Source organism: Cryptotermes secundus, unplaced genomic scaffold, assembly GCF_002891405.2.
Source record: "Cryptotermes secundus unplaced genomic scaffold, Csec_1.0 scaffold741, whole genome shotgun sequence".
Taxonomy (NCBI): Eukaryota; Metazoa; Arthropoda; class Insecta; order Blattodea; family Kalotermitidae; genus Cryptotermes; species Cryptotermes secundus.
Window position 1 is genome coordinate 487,094 of NW_019724599.1, and position 15,833 is coordinate 502,926.

General features: G+C 38.9%; 1 protein-coding gene across 5 annotated transcripts in view; it reads right to left on the reverse strand.

The window, feature by feature from the left end:
• The window catches only part of LOC111862417, an 85,313-nt gene that overhangs the window by 21,757 nt on the left and 47,723 nt on the right, over nucleotides 1–15,833 (reverse strand). For all 5 annotated transcript variants that reach the window (XR_002842428.2, XM_023847787.2, XM_023847786.2 and 2 more), the window contains 5 exons: nucleotides 15,176–15,276; nucleotides 7,449–10,112; nucleotides 5,464–5,642; nucleotides 4,366–4,477; nucleotides 592–1,452 (listed from right to left, as the gene is read on the reverse strand). Coding sequence is in view for 4 of the 5 variants with exons in the window: in XM_023847787.2 (XP_023703555.1) it covers nucleotides 592–1,452; nucleotides 4,366–4,477; nucleotides 5,464–5,642; nucleotides 7,449–10,112; nucleotides 15,176–15,276 (3,917 nt within the window). In the remaining variant the exon portion in view is untranslated. The remainder of the gene's footprint in view (nucleotides 1–591; nucleotides 1,453–4,365; nucleotides 4,478–5,463; nucleotides 5,643–7,448; nucleotides 10,113–15,175; nucleotides 15,277–15,833) is intronic.

Below are 15,833 nucleotides of genomic sequence, written 5' to 3' on the forward strand. Positions count from 1 at the left end.
ACATTTTCTTGACCTTGGCACTTGTTGGAGGTGAGTGGTCAGCTTCACGGCCCAGCCGCTTTAACCATTGTATAGGAGGTTGCGTGGACCCCACAGCCGGTCTGGATGATTGGAGAAGTGAAAATTCTTGACCCTTCTGGGACTCAAAATGTGACTCCTCGGTCATCCAGCCCATAGCCAGTTGCTATACTGACTACGCTATGCTGGCTCCATACTTTACATAAATATTGTAAATAAACAAGAAAGTGGCAGAGAATAGCCAGCAGATTGTATGATTTCTGTGATTCATCTTTCATGCCCACAACAGATTACTGGCAGATGACAATAAATGCACACAATTTTGGGTTTTCTTTTTCTTCCCTTACCACTGTTCTGGACACCCAGGTTACAGTGAGACAGATATTTCAGCACATGACAGTGTAACAGGCCAGGGACTAAGGTACAAGCAGCAGTACAAGGCAGTGGGTATGTACTTAAAGTAAACCCCTCCCCAACAACAAGGAACTGCCGTCTCATTCCATAAATGCAACAAATAACAAAAATTAAACTAAAAGAAGTGCACAGATAATCAGAGCATATGTCTTGACTTACCTCTAATACTGTAGTTCTCAAGACTTTAAATTGCTGTTCCTGTGATAATGCTGCAATGCTGCTCCCTGGTGCAGATAACACAGAATTATCAGCACCAACAAATGCCAATTGTCTTGTATCACTATCACCAGATATTGCAGTTGGTACTGCTTCCTTGTCAAATTCTGCACTCAGTGAACGAACAGCCTTAGAAACCAATTTCCTTGAACACGTTAAAACTGGTGGTATCATTCCCTCTTCACCTACACTCAAGCATTCAGCGCCTTTAGATTCATTAATGTTACATGTGATCACAGATTTCCTGTTTTCTTTTTTTACAAAGACTTCTTTAAATGAAGACAATTCAAGACTGTCAAAATTCCAATCACTCCAATTCAATTCATCAGTTACAGCCGCTGTTTCGGTCTTACAAACACTCTGTTTGGTTGAAACAGGACTCTTACCTAGGACTCCACAGCTAATAGATTTCTTGTACACAAATTCAGTTTCTGATTTACCTACATCAGAAATGCCAGCATTGTTTACAGTTTCTGCGTGTATTTTGGGTGAAGGTACTGGAATTTCTTTCTGATGATGGACCTCTACAACAACGGAAATTTTGTTTACAGCTTGACTGCTGCTCTCACTATCTGAACTTTCAATCGTCACTATCCGGAGACGGCGTTTCTTGCTCCTACTTGCATCATATTTAATATTATTGCCACTAGTTCCTTCCCCATAATCACTAGCACTGCTTGACCTCATCCGTTTTCTTCTCTTTCGCTTCCACTTAGACTTGGCTTCTAATATTGCTTCAGCTTCCTCAAGAACTGAAGATTCCATCTTCTCACTGTGTGGTTCTTCATTCACACAGAATGAATCCTAAAACAGTGAAGCATTACATTAAATAATTTAATCTGATGATTCCCTATGCTATCTGCATGTCTGAAAGAAAAGAACAGAACAGTAACAGGCAACATACAGCAATACAAATGAACGAGAACCTTGCAATCCTGTAAGCACAACTATTTGTTCTTCCTCCAATAAACCACAGACAGATGAATGGTTTACCTACAGGGAGTTGCAGAACAAACATGCCACATCAACCCTCCATTAAATTCCTTTATAGTCTGGATAGAAGTAAGTGTAACCACGGTAGAACAACAGATAAGGCACCTGTAAGATATGAAGTTCTCATAGCAGTGGTTATGAAGAGTTCTATTTTCTGGTAGCATGCTATTGGTTTCACAATGGTTCCTTGCTTCACTGATTCTTCGACTCTGAAGATTGAGATGACATGCTTCCTTAAAACCCTGGTTGACTTTCAACAGACTACCTGGTGTCATATCCCAGAAGACAGAACTCTTCAGATATGGCTTATGAGAACTTCATCACAGCAATAAAATCACTGAAACCTTAAATTTTTTAATGTTACACATACAAAAAAAATCTAATTTAAAATAGGAACTTTAATGGCACTCTCATCACTACAGACAATTTATAACAAGCCATGACTTTTCTTGCATCACATTTTGTACCAGCTGTAATTGATTTTTGCTTCACATGCTACTTAAAGCAGATAGTCTGTAGAAGACTGTCAACCCCCATTCTGAGCCTCTCCTTTGTCTAGAAGAAAGCATCCATTCTAGAATGTGAGTACTGTGTGAAGAATACTGTCTTCAGGGATGCAATGCTATGTTGTCTGTCAGAAGTTTACTTACTTTTCACAGGAACAGGCTGCTTCCATCTTCATGGTCAAAAGCCAACAGTGCAAGAGAGCAGTATGCACAGAAAATATTGTACAGATATAGACCAGGATAGCCGCTTTTTGGGTCACTACTAGTTCACTCAGGCCCCCCTACCTCGGCCTATATTTGCACCACATTTTTCTATGCATGGCTCTCTCTGCTTGCTTGCATGGCTGACTCCTCAATCCTGATGATGGAGGCAGTGTGTTCCCCCAGATCTTCGGTAATCATTTAACACACTATATGGCATCACTGTAAGAACCTCAAATCTGACTGAACAGAGGGCATGCTCAAACTTAGGCAAAAGTGCACTGCATGCATGCACAGTTCTTTTAATATGCAATCTACAAACATCTACTGACTGCTCAAGATGTGACAAATGAATGGCTTCAAAGCTGAGTTCTTTCCAAATTCTGAACTTCTTTTTAGTCCAATAGCTTGTTTCATTGTATACTGTGCAACACAGCTGGTGAATGAGGGTTGAAAATGCTTCTGTGACTGCACTGTATACTATTCAATTTAAGAAGTGTTCAACCCCAATTATCACAATGAAATGAAAGTGCAAACTTATATGGCCTGACTTTTTCAATATTTTTGGCACTTTGAAAATCAAAGATGAAATATGATCAGTAGTTCTGTGTGATGGAAGACCAGTGACACAAACAAATAAGCAACACAGGGCATGAACACTTTTAAACCATGCTCTTAAAATGGTTTTGCCAGTAAAGAGCAGCTGATCAATTCATGGAGCAATGATCAAGGCAGAGGCCAATTACTTCATAGTATGGTTAACAAACTGACTACTTTCTGTGATCTGAATTGGGGCCTCATCATTTCAAAGGAAAAAAAAAAAAGGCATTTGTATGCACAAAACTTAAGGTAACTCTGCTTCATTTGGAGACAGGCAGTAGTAAAATGCATATGCATGCATACATATGAAAAAGTCATTCAGTTTTAACTTCATGCTCTGTAGTGTGTAGCAAGTATTATTATTATCATCATTTTGGAGGGGGTGGGTTTCCCCATGCACTACGACCAGTTGTTGATCTATTGTGCGTCCACCTTTAATTATTCTACTAGTCGCCCTGCCCTTCCAGTACTGGTGCTCGCTATCAGCCCCGTTCTGAAAGCGAGGTCGCCCGCCTCTCTGGCAGTGGTCCCTGATACTTCCCCATCTACCAGAGGAATTGGAAACTACTTGGGCGGGAAACTTTGCCTAATTTTGCTCAGAGGTCTCCTAGAGACATGAGGATCTTTCACGTGCCGTAAATCTACAACACGGGACACACGGCTTAAAGTCCCTCCCGGAGGACTTTTTCCCTGAATTTTTCTGCCCTTAAAAATTCCACGACCTCCGCCAGGTTTGAACCCGCGTACCTTGAGTCATGAGGTGGGAACGTTACCCCTAGACTACGGAGGCTGCTCATGTAGCAGGTAGGCACAGGTATTCTGCTTGCTTAAGAAGTAGTCAATTATGAGTACAAGAACAAGAGAATATCTGTAACTTCTTAGTTATGAAATAAAAAAAATATATATATAAAAAATGTTTACCTTTGTTAATATGTCTGCATCATATGACTTAAAAATGGCGGTGGGGACATTTCCATACACATAAACTCTTTTTTAACATGTCTTATACTGTACTTGCATACAATCCCAAATTAAGTGATGAAATTGAAGGTTACACATTTCAACAATTTTTGGATATTATTAAACGTAGTCATTAGAATGAGCAATTTTAGAAATTTTACAAACTTCCATTATGTAAGGTAGCATGGCATCTGTTTGAATTTTATTCTGCCACTTTATCTATGAACCCATGCTCAGGAATTTTCTCCTCCCTTTTTCAAGCAATCAATTTTTAACACTTACCTGTGTAAAAAATAAGTTCTGTTGAAGCAACAGAATACCCAGTTTGGTTAAGAGAATGCTTTTCTGAGCAAAGTAAACTTGAATTACACATATTACAAGCAGACCCATATTAAAGACGATCTGACCCACCTACCGCATAAAATTTCCTGATTCTCATTTCAACATAATCACTTACCTCTAAATAAGACGTCTCAAATTCTGCTTCCACCTGGGAGAACACATCCTCCAGTGGTACTGGTGGCTTATATGCAGGCATCTTGAAATGACCCTGTCTACTACCCGGACTTCTGTAAAACATAAGTGTATGTTATCCACAACATAAAAAAAATTGTGTTTACACATTGGGTTCCTCATAAGCTATCATCATAACTCATAATCTATTAATGTGAAAATATCTATAGTACTTGGTAGATGTCCATGTAAGAACCAGACTTTCATCTCAAAATCATTAATTGCATAATCATGCATTAGATATAAATCTTACATGATATATTATGTTCACCTTCATTTGGAAATACTGTATTTGCTTACCCCATATGGGGTGGCTGCAAGCATAACCATTAAACCACTCACATCTGTTAAGTATATACAGCAATACACAGTGTTGTGCAACTGACCTAATAACACCAAGAGTTCCTAAGTTTGTAAAGGGTATGTTAATCCATGTTCAAGTTGTAGATGACACATAATTTTATAGCGTGGTGAAATTTCTAACCATTATTTACACAAACTGCGGGTTAAAGAACATTGCTGCAGTAAAAATCTGCTGGTGGATACAGGCAGAACTAGGAATATGTTTAATGATACAGGTGGGTAAACCATTTATCTGCATTTATTCTAATGCATGTTGAAGAGCTTTCTGAGGCGTTTAGCAAAGAAACAAAAAACAGCACATTATTTCAGTTACAAAAAATACAAAGTTGATCAGAATTCTGAGACTGTAGCACACATTTCTACATTCATCACATCATATAAAAGGAGAATATTTAAAAATAGTGAATTTGAATCTTAGACTTGTGTATACAGTAATACTATACAGAGAAACAAAATACCACAGATTTCTTATATATACATCCAGTAGCTGCAACTTATGGAAAAACAAGATGCCAACACACAACAAAAGGATTTATTTACTTTGGAAGAAAAAAAATTCAGATGGGATCAGATCAAAGATTTTGGCCATGTAAAAGGAATGGATAAAACAGAACATCAAAAAGTAGGCATTAGAAAACACAGAGATAAAAGTAATTTGGTTAATAACTGGCAGACATACCGTATGAGGGAATGCAGGAACTTGGCCTGAATATCAGTGTGTGTCTGGTCACCAGAGTCACTAACAAAACTGGAGTCATAGTTATCTAAACCACTGGTGTCTTCATCATCAAATGAAGAGAGGCATGAACCAGATTCCTCAGCTTCACTCTCCACAAAGGCACAATGAGGTAAACCATGCTGCAGGAAACAGATATTTTCAGCACTGATGAAGAGAACTTTAGGCATAGAGCACATAACTGAGCTAAGACATAAATTGCATTTCCTCACATAATTTATGCACCCCTACATTTAGACAATAGATTTCAGAGAAAAATTACGTGTTGTCCATGTGTTAGTGATTATACATGGGGTCTGGATTGGTAACTAGATTTACTGAACTCATATAAATCGTAACTACAATTATAGAGCTCCGCTAATTCACGCATTCCACTTCTCATTATAGCACACGCTAAGCCTTCTCAGTTTGTCTTCACCAGCTGTTGCTAGGTTACAGCTTTGAACAATGTAGAGTCCTTTACTTCCATGTTCATGTCCTCGCTGGCTGGCAAATGTCTCACAGCTGTCTCAACTGTTGACTCCGAACTAACTCATGGCATCACCAGCCATCACCAACTACATATGGCTCTCACTGGCCGTCAACTACTGCTGACTGCAACTGCTGATGGTAACTTGCTATGCAGCTTTAGATCAAATTAAATAGATTACACTGCTTACAACAGTTGCTTTGTTGCTGTGTGTTTATTTGGCACTGCAGAAACTTTTTATCAAGTCATTACCAAGTGATGGCTGGCTTTATCACGCATCATGTCACAATACATATTTTTACTGTGAAACACACTGAACTGATATAAAATTCCGACATACATGTATGTCACACATACATGTATATGTGACTAAAGTTAAGTGCCATCATAGCAACACAGTATGTTGGAGTTTAATTACATTTTCTGCAAAAATTATGCTTCAGATTTATCAAAGGTAACTTTTATCCCAATGTTCATCAAGGAATCGCAATGTGGAGTAGACAGACACACACACCCATACCAGGTTGCCACACCACATTCAACCTGCAATGCATTTTTCACAAAACTTATGTGTCCATTAAATTTTATCAAGGGGCAATTTTGTCTATCTGAGGAATCATGTGGTGAGGTCTGTAGGAACAAATATCCATATCATGTCACAACACATTCAACTGTAAGTGGCTCAGCTTAACAAGTGATATTAGCATTCTTGATACCTTATGCACCACAATCTCCAGACAAGATTTCTTGGATAAGGAAGTGCATAAGAGACATGAATAAATATAGCAAAAACCCAGACAAAATCAGTCTCTCTCATTTCACAGAAGGTGATTCAGGGATCCACCAAACTTCAAGGGCTCACCCCTTCAATGGCAATTCTGGAACATATATGTGAATGATTCTTTGATCCTATTCAGCATTTTACAGAAAATTTTCAAGCTCAGTGTTGTACAGTGTATGTTATATCCTGACATTCTTCCAGGTCAAGTAAAAGCTTAACCACATAATTCTCACATATCTCAGAAGATGGCTTTCTTGATACAATAATGATGTGTTATACATTACGGACACACAAACAGAATTATTCAAATCACTGTAATATTATCCTGTTAACACGGGTTCAGCTCAGAAAGTAGTCATGACAATTTGAAAGTAAAAGAACGATGTACTAAAAATATGTTGTTTTAATGAAAACTTTCACAGTTAACTTCAATGTACAACTAAAAAAAGCAATACTTCATGATATAAAAATTATTCAATGTGTCAGACTTCAATGCATACTTGAGCAACACTGCCATCTGCTTCAATAGTATGCCATGCTCAAATTTATATTCAAGTCACAGGGAGATACTGTGAACAGTGAAAATTAATTAGGGAAGGGAATAACAACAATGCACTTCCTGGGCACAAAGATAGCACAGTGACTGCGTTATTACAAAAATCCTAACAAATAACTTACCTTCGGTTTTTTGTTGACAGGAGTGCTTTTTCTACGGCATTTATATCTGTCAGTTTTAACTGCACTTTTGCTTTGATTTCTCTTCTTCAGTCTCACCAAGCTTGGAGACTGAAAATATGAATCATCTTCGGAAGAAATTGCACCATCATTTTTCACTACAGATTTGTTGCCAGTAGAACTGTTATGTTTCTTTACATCAGTAATAAGTTGTGGGCTATCTGATGATGATGATGATGATGATGTTAATGTGTCCAGATTACTCTTTCTGGCTGTCAACCAAAGAGAGTCTTCAACAGGAAGCGATTTGCTCTTCTTTATTCTCTCATGCCTTATTATTCTGCTCTTTGTACTATAAGAAGATAAATCTCTACTCTCATTAGATGTGGAAGAGATGTTTGTCTTTCTGTTTCTTACAAGAGGCTTCAGAACTAGTGAGTCATCACCTGATGAAGCTTTGCAAATGCTGGCAACACTGCTGCCATATGGAACTGTCTTCTGATTGTTCAGTGAGATGCACCAGTCCAACTGACCATCAGAATATATACTTCTATTTATTTCCTTCTGCTTCACAGCTGCACCCACAGTAACATCTCCAATGATATTGGACAGGCTTTCCTCATCATAATTTGTCTTTGGATCTATAGATGAAATATTTGGCTTACTTCCCATAGTTTTTAGTGAATTTCCTGTGCAAGTAATCTTAGCAGAGTCTTTTTCCTTATGCTTTAAACTTAAGCAAGAAAGTGAAGGCTTTGAAACTGCAGCGGTCACCTGATTATGGCCAACAGTAGAATATTTTGATACTTTTGTAATCTGAGGTGCTGCAGACATAAGTGATGGGACCTCAGTATCAAATTCTTGTTTACCAATATCATCCCCAATTTCATGCTGCGATCTGTCACCATTTGCTAGCAAATCTGTGTCTACTTCCATACTATTATCCACAGTATGCACCTCTGATATTACTGATGTGTTCTGTTTACATTTGGTGAACATATTATGATCCAGATCTAAATTCACAAAGACATCATCATCACTATCGTGAAGATAACTGTGTGTCTGTTTTGACTTCTGCTCACAATGTATTGGTGTATTTTGTACTGTATGGGATGAAAGTGATGATGTGATCGTTTTTGTTGAATTCCTAACCAGGGATGTGATATTAGACATACTGCCATGGTTTACAGTATCTGAACATTTATCACCCTTCCCTGAAATGCCTTCTGCAACACGTGATTCGGTGAATGTGCATGGTACAGTATCTTGGACAGATCTACATATTTTTACTGGCTCAGCAACATCAACAATGTTCAGCTCCTTATCAACTAGATCAAGCATCTGTGTGACAGTGTACATGGTGCTGTTTGTAAAGCTGTCTGCATTCCTCACATTTTTAAAACCAGGCTTCAGGATTCCAATATCCTGTGCAGCACTCAACAAATCAAAATTAGGTCTTGGTAGAGCTTGAACCTCAGGTACAGGTGAATTCAATGGCTCCTCACAGCCATGAAATGTGTGTGTGTTCAGAGACCCATCACCCTTGACTTTCAAATTCTGGGTACTGCCTAAAGTGAAATCGCCTCCTTTTTCCTGTACAGTGTCCAACACTACATTTCCTGAAAACAGAGTCTTTTTATGAACTTTTGGTGTTGAGCACACTGGAAATGTCCTTGTTGAATTATGAGAAATATTCTTGAGCACAGAACCAAGAACTGGTGATTCTGGTGTATGCTTCTTGAGCACAGAACCAAAAATTGGTGACACAGACGATAATAAGAGGTTACTTGGTGTTTCTTTATGTGAAAAGTCTGTTTCCATCTGTCGACTTCTCTTTGGTGTGTGTTCAGTGTTACTTAATCTGCCCAATGAAACACTAGAAAAAGATTCCTGCATGGGTTTAATTTCTCTCTCAGGTTGTACTGGGCTTTCAATTTTTGGGAAAGCTGAATTACTGCGTATGTTTCCAGGACCTACATTTACATCTGTAATATGGTGATCCACTTTAGAAACTGCCATTTCAGATTTAAAGTTACCAGTAGGATTTTCAGGAAGCATTTCTTCCCCCAGTAAGTAATGTTCAAAGACAGAGAAGTCCAAATTAAAGTTAAGTTTCATGTCTCTTTCATCCTTTTGAGACTTTACTTCACTGGCATGTTCATAGTCATGGTAACTGGAAATTTTTCCCTCCTCAACAGAAGTGTCAACATTATGATCTTCAAATGGACTCAGGAGCTGCTTTAAATCAAATGCAATCACATTAGCTTCAGTGAAATTATTTAGAGCACACAGATCAAGACTCTTGTAACATTTGTTCTCTGCTCTGTTATTTTCAATTGTAGATATACAAGAGACTATGTGATGGCAGTAAAATAAAGCATTTTTGCAGAAATAGCATAAGTCATCATTAGTCAAATCTTTCTTTGGTGAAACAGCTTTCTGCTCTGCTGTTGCTGCAATATTATTCTGATCATTAGGTATTTCTATCAATACTGTGTTTGATAGTTTTTCATCTGTCTCTATATCCACAATCTCTGCTGTTGTCTGAAGTAATGGAGAACGGCTTGATATGACAGCAGCTTCAGGTTGCAAGTGGTACGAAGCAGAGTTCTCTTTTGCATTTGAAACAGACACAGCTGCAACTTCATCTTTCTTTCCACACATTTTCTGCAAGACAGAAATAATGTTTAAATACACAGATGTGGTATATAATGCTATCAGGAATGAACTTTTACAGAATGTCTGCTTGTTGTTGAACCCCTATATGAGTAGAGCACCACTCCATTAGTGCATCAGGTAATGGCCAGAACACTCAGGCAGCCAATCTAATGCCTCCATCTAAATCATGTGCTTTTAGTTATATAAATGGGTCAAAGGTGGCAGAATGAGACAGTATCCAGTTCTCCAAGGTCTAATTTCACAGTTTTGTACCCAAATAAAACATGTTCAGCTCACATGTTTACTTGGTGGTTCAATGCTTTCTTTATATGGTAAATACATAAAAAAATATGCCAAAGCCACAAGCTGTGTTCGATTTTGCTGTCCTCTTCAAAATGCAAAGAGGTTCTTTCTTTCCTTTTACAGCCTCATTACCACCTCTTCAAAGAGCAACATGTCAACTAGTGCACAGTTTCTCTCAGAAAATACATGCTAATGCATGATCTAACTGGATATTTGGTCCATGCTTAATAAATGTTTTCAGTAATCACTCCACTGACAATACAACAGCTGTTGAAAGTGGAGTCTTCAACTGTCCAAGCATATTTCATGCAAACATAACAAATCCTATTAGTGTCCATTGCTTATCTTCCGTCAAAATTGCAACACTTTTACATGCTGCACTTCAACATTACATGTTTCAGCCTCAAACAGCCATCTTCAGGTGTTTTTATGTTACAGATATTTTACTAAAACTGTGTTAAAAACTGCTACACTGTTTTAATTCGTGTTAAAATCACAAGCTGTAGTCTTCTTTTTAAGTAAAACAAGATAAAGTCCTTTGTTTTACTTAAAAAGAAGACTACAGCATGTGATTTTTAACATGAATTAAAACAGGGTAGCAGTTTTTAACACAGTTTCAGTAAAATATCTGTTACATAAAAACACCTGAAGATGGCTGTTTGAGGCTGAAACATGTAGTGTTGAAGTGTAGAATGTAAAAGTGTTGCAATTTTGATGGAAGATAAACAATGGAAGCTAATTTGAACAATTGCAATGGGATGCTGAAATACAGAATCATAACAAATCCTGCGTAATACTAAGTTATCTTCTATAATTTCTGGAATAACATTTCAGATTTTAATCTATGATGCCTCTGAAATGTCTAATTATGCAGGATTCTTGATTGTTTCCCCACAGATAAAACATTCTATGATCCAGGGAATGTCACGAATGTACACAGACAGTCATGTCTATAAGAAATCCACATCATTTCCATGAATCACCACATGTCTGTTCTTGTGACAGCTTGATCATTCTTTGTGTAGGTGACGTCAAGCCACAGCGAGTTAGGGTACTGAATAATTAATGAGAATTAGTGATGAGTATTTTAAGATGAACAATGTACTATAAAACATCACAAAAAAATTCAATGCTCATACATAGCACGTCCACAAAGTAAGTTTCTCACTCGTCCCACAGCTAGCAAACCTTATATTGCGCGAAGCAACTGCGCGTACGTGATAGAGCAATGACGTAGCATGGCACATGCACCAATGGAATTTCCCGCGTTCCCACAGTAGCATCGTTGCAGCTGTTGAAGATGGAGGCTCTTATTCTAGCTCCCGCCGACTGTGAAGTGCGGTCAGTGATAAAGCTTTTGAATGCACAGAGCATAGCGCCAATCGAAATTCATCATCAGCTGTGCCGGGTCTATGGGCCTAACGTCATGAGCAAGCAGATGGTGCGTCGCTGGTGCAGACAATTTTCAGCAGGTCGACAAAGTGTGCATGATGAGAAGTGCAGTGGGCAATCATCCATCATTACAGACGACCTGGTGGAGCTTGTGTGGGAACACATTATGGAGAATCGTCGCGTAACAATTACGGAACTCAGCAGTCATGTCCTGCAGATTTCCCGCTCCTTGTTGCATGAAATTGTTATGGAGCACCTGTTCAGGAAATTGCGCGCCAGGTGGGTGCCGAAGCAACTGACACCAGAACACAGAACAAAGCGCATGGAGTCAGCATTGACATTCCTGCAGTGGTATCATGATGACGGCAACGAGTTTCTGGATCGGATCATCACAGGTGATGACATGTGGATTGCACACATTATCCCAGAAACCAAGCACCACTCAATTCATTGGCGTCACAGTGGATCTCCCTGTAAGACGAAATTCAAGCAGACGTTGTCGGCGCAAAAAGTGATGTGCATGGTATTCTGGGACAGAATCTCCAAGTCGATTTCCTGACCAGAGGTGAGATGGTAAATGCTGAGCATTACTGTGAAACACTGCAGAAATTGCAATGGGCCATTCAGAACAACCGGTGTGGGATGCTTAGTGCCGGTATTGTCTTCCTGCACAATAACGCTAGGCCGCACATGGCTCAACGGACAGCAAGTCTCCTGCAGGAGTTTAATCATCCACCCTACAGCCGGACCTCGCTCCCAGTGATTTCCATCTTTTCCTACACCTCAAGAAATTCCTGTCCGGTGAGCGTCAGCGTTTTGAGAACGATAGAGAGGCGGAGATGGTTGTCACACAGTGGTTCCAATCCCAGGCGGCAGACTTCTACGACACAGGTACTCAAAAGTTGGTCCCACAGTATGACAAATGTCTCAATTCCGGTGGCGATTATGTTGAAAAATAGCTGAACACTTGCTGTATCTGTTGCAATAAATATTTCCATGAAATTGTGTTTTGTTTCTGTCAATGGCCCCAGGGAAACTTACTTTGTGGACGAGCCTCGTATTACACAATGTTTTTGCTGAAAACTTAATCAGCAAAGGACTATGACTGTCATGTACCCAGGATCTAAATGTCTGTGGAAAAACTTTAAACACAGTGTACATACTTAATCCATGAAATCTGAAGGTTTTACAGATGAAATCCAGAATGCTATGATAGAAATGACAGGTGAACATCAATGTGTCTCAGAAACTCTAACACTGTTGTGAAATATGCCTGAAAGCTGGAGGACACCACTTTCTGTAACTATTGTGATCTCAGGCGAGTATAGATGCTTTACTGAACACATACAAGGGCTATAGAGGCTACAAAGTCATGTGCTGTTTTATCAGCTTAAGTAGAAGAATAAATTTGGATATTTTGAGATACTAGTTCAGAGGCACAGCTTTAAAACACCTCGCAGCCCTTCCCTTGACCCAACAGGGTCCAGAATGCTAAAAAATTAAGCATAAAAAATATGTACATACTTACACTGCTCTCACATAGCTGTGTTTATTTCCAACATCAGTCTGCTTGTACCAGTTTTCATGGTCTCTTTGCTTGCAGATTTCTTATTTTTCCTTCTATCCTGAAAATGGAGGCATTACGTTCCTCCGAAACGTCGGTTAACACATCTACACAGTGCCACATCCCAGAAGACTGCTTTTTTCATAGTCACTGCCATGAAAACCTCAAATCTTACATACTTACAATACTTCTCAACGTAGTCACTGTCAGACTTGTGGCATATGTTGCATTGGGGAATAAGTTTTTGTATGTCCATGTGAAAGAAGTCTGCTGCCTGTGAGCTCGGCAATGTTTTGACACCTTCCATGAACTCCTCATTATTGTTGAAGTGCTGTGATCCCACCCAGTTCTTCAGATAGGTAAACAGGTAGCAGTTGCTCAGAGTGAGATCAGGGCTGTAAGGAGGGTGGTCAAACAACTCCCGGTTGAAATTCTCCAGTAGTTCTCAAGTGCAAGCAGTTGTGTGGACATACAATGTCTTAAAGAAGCATTATACTGGATGTCAGAATTTCAAACCCTCATTCTGAATGGCCCTATGTAGACTTCTTAGTGTTTCGCAATACATCTCTGACGCTTTTTTTTGTGGTCCCTGGTTGCATGAATTCCATCAGCACTCCTTTCCTATCCTGTCCCAGAAAACATTTGCCATCAGCTTTCTGGCAGATGTTTCTCAAAACTTTTTCAGTTTGTCTGGTGAATGTGTGTGCATCCACTGGTCTGACCGTTCTTCGACTTCAGCATTCACAAACGAAACCCAGATTTCATCATCCGTGACTCTTATGATGTGACTGAAAAATTCATCACCATCTTTGTGGTATTGCTCTAAAGAAGTCAAAGCTGAAGCCATTCTCTGCATCTTATGTGCACCTGTGACAATTTTCAAAACCCATCTTGCATAAAACTTGTGATAGCCTAGCCTAACTGTGATAATCTCATAGAGAACAATACATGAAATGTGTGGAAATTCACATGAATGTTCTGAAATCGTGTAGCACCAGCTTTCTTTTTGAACAAGATCATCACTCACGTTCCTCTAGGTGTTGTGTAAAATCCATCATGACACTAAACAGCACTGCATTGGGAATTGTCAGTTCCTTAGGTTTCATGTATTGCAACGTCAAATGTAATACAGCCATTTTACGTATAGCATCAGCAAACCTAAGGAATGGGCTAGAAACAGAATATCTTCAAACAGGATGGACAGATGTCTTGTAGAACATAATGTATGAGATGTTCAAATGTGTCTCATGTAGTCAATCTGTTCCAGGTGTGGATGCAAATCTTCAGTCATTCTTCTGTATTAATCTGTGACCATCACTGCTATGCCATCAACAATTTCAAAGAAAAAATCTGAAAATGTTAAAAAATGACCTTGTGCACTCTGGAGATTGACAGGGTCACTCATGGAATATATAACAAGCTTCAATCACCCAACAGCAGTGCTTACTTACACTGCCATTAACATAAATGGTAACTTCATCACTCATAGCCAACTCTGAAAAAAACTGAAAAACTGCAGACATTTGTTCATCAACCACATTTATTTCTTGAACACTGAACACTGTGTGTGGATGAAAGTGCATTTTATGGCAAAATTACCATACAGTAGGCTCCAAAAATTATAGTAATGCAATATTGTGTCCAGCTGACTGCTTACAGCTCTGAATAACATATATGCAAACTCACTCCAAACTTTCAGGTATAGTGGCATTTGCATCATCTTCTGCTTTACTTACTAACAACAACAGACACATAAAATTACAAATACATGTGATAAAATCTGCATTAAGATGAGTTCCCATTGCATACTCACAGGTTCAGAAACAGAAGATGTAGCACTTTGCTTTAGAAGACGTCTACCTTTACTCTTTTTTCTTGGCCACAACAAGCTGGTGTTTACCTGGGACAACAGACCTGCACAAACAGGAACAATATGTTCACTGAACCTGGTAACACTTATCTTCTGAGGCATGTGCAAGAGCCAAACATTTAATGTAGGGTCCTGATATTTTGTGGTGACAGACCTCTGGAAACAACTTTCTTGAAAGTAACTCAAGCTTCCTGTGAAATACTCTTTATTTGATAAAAACAACTAACATGCCAAAGGTAAAAATTTGAAGGTCATATCTGATACCATTATTGTAGCTGAAAACCATACTACTGGAAATCAAGCATAAAAGAAAAAACAATCTGTTAGGCTTCTTATATGCAATAAAATACATTTTTACATTACATTTCCTGGATCCAAATTTAGTCAAAATGACTGCAGGATGTGGAAAATGTCATATACTACTCTGTCCAAAAAGTATCTGACCTTGGGCCAGGAAAAAAGAGTTCTGTATCTGGGGGGTTACAATACCTAATCGCCTTCAAAGTAGGCCCCTTGTGACTCCACACACTTAGCCCAGCAGTCCTTCCATCGCTGGAAGCAATTCTGGAAGGCTTCTTTTGGTACGGCGTGCAGCTGCACT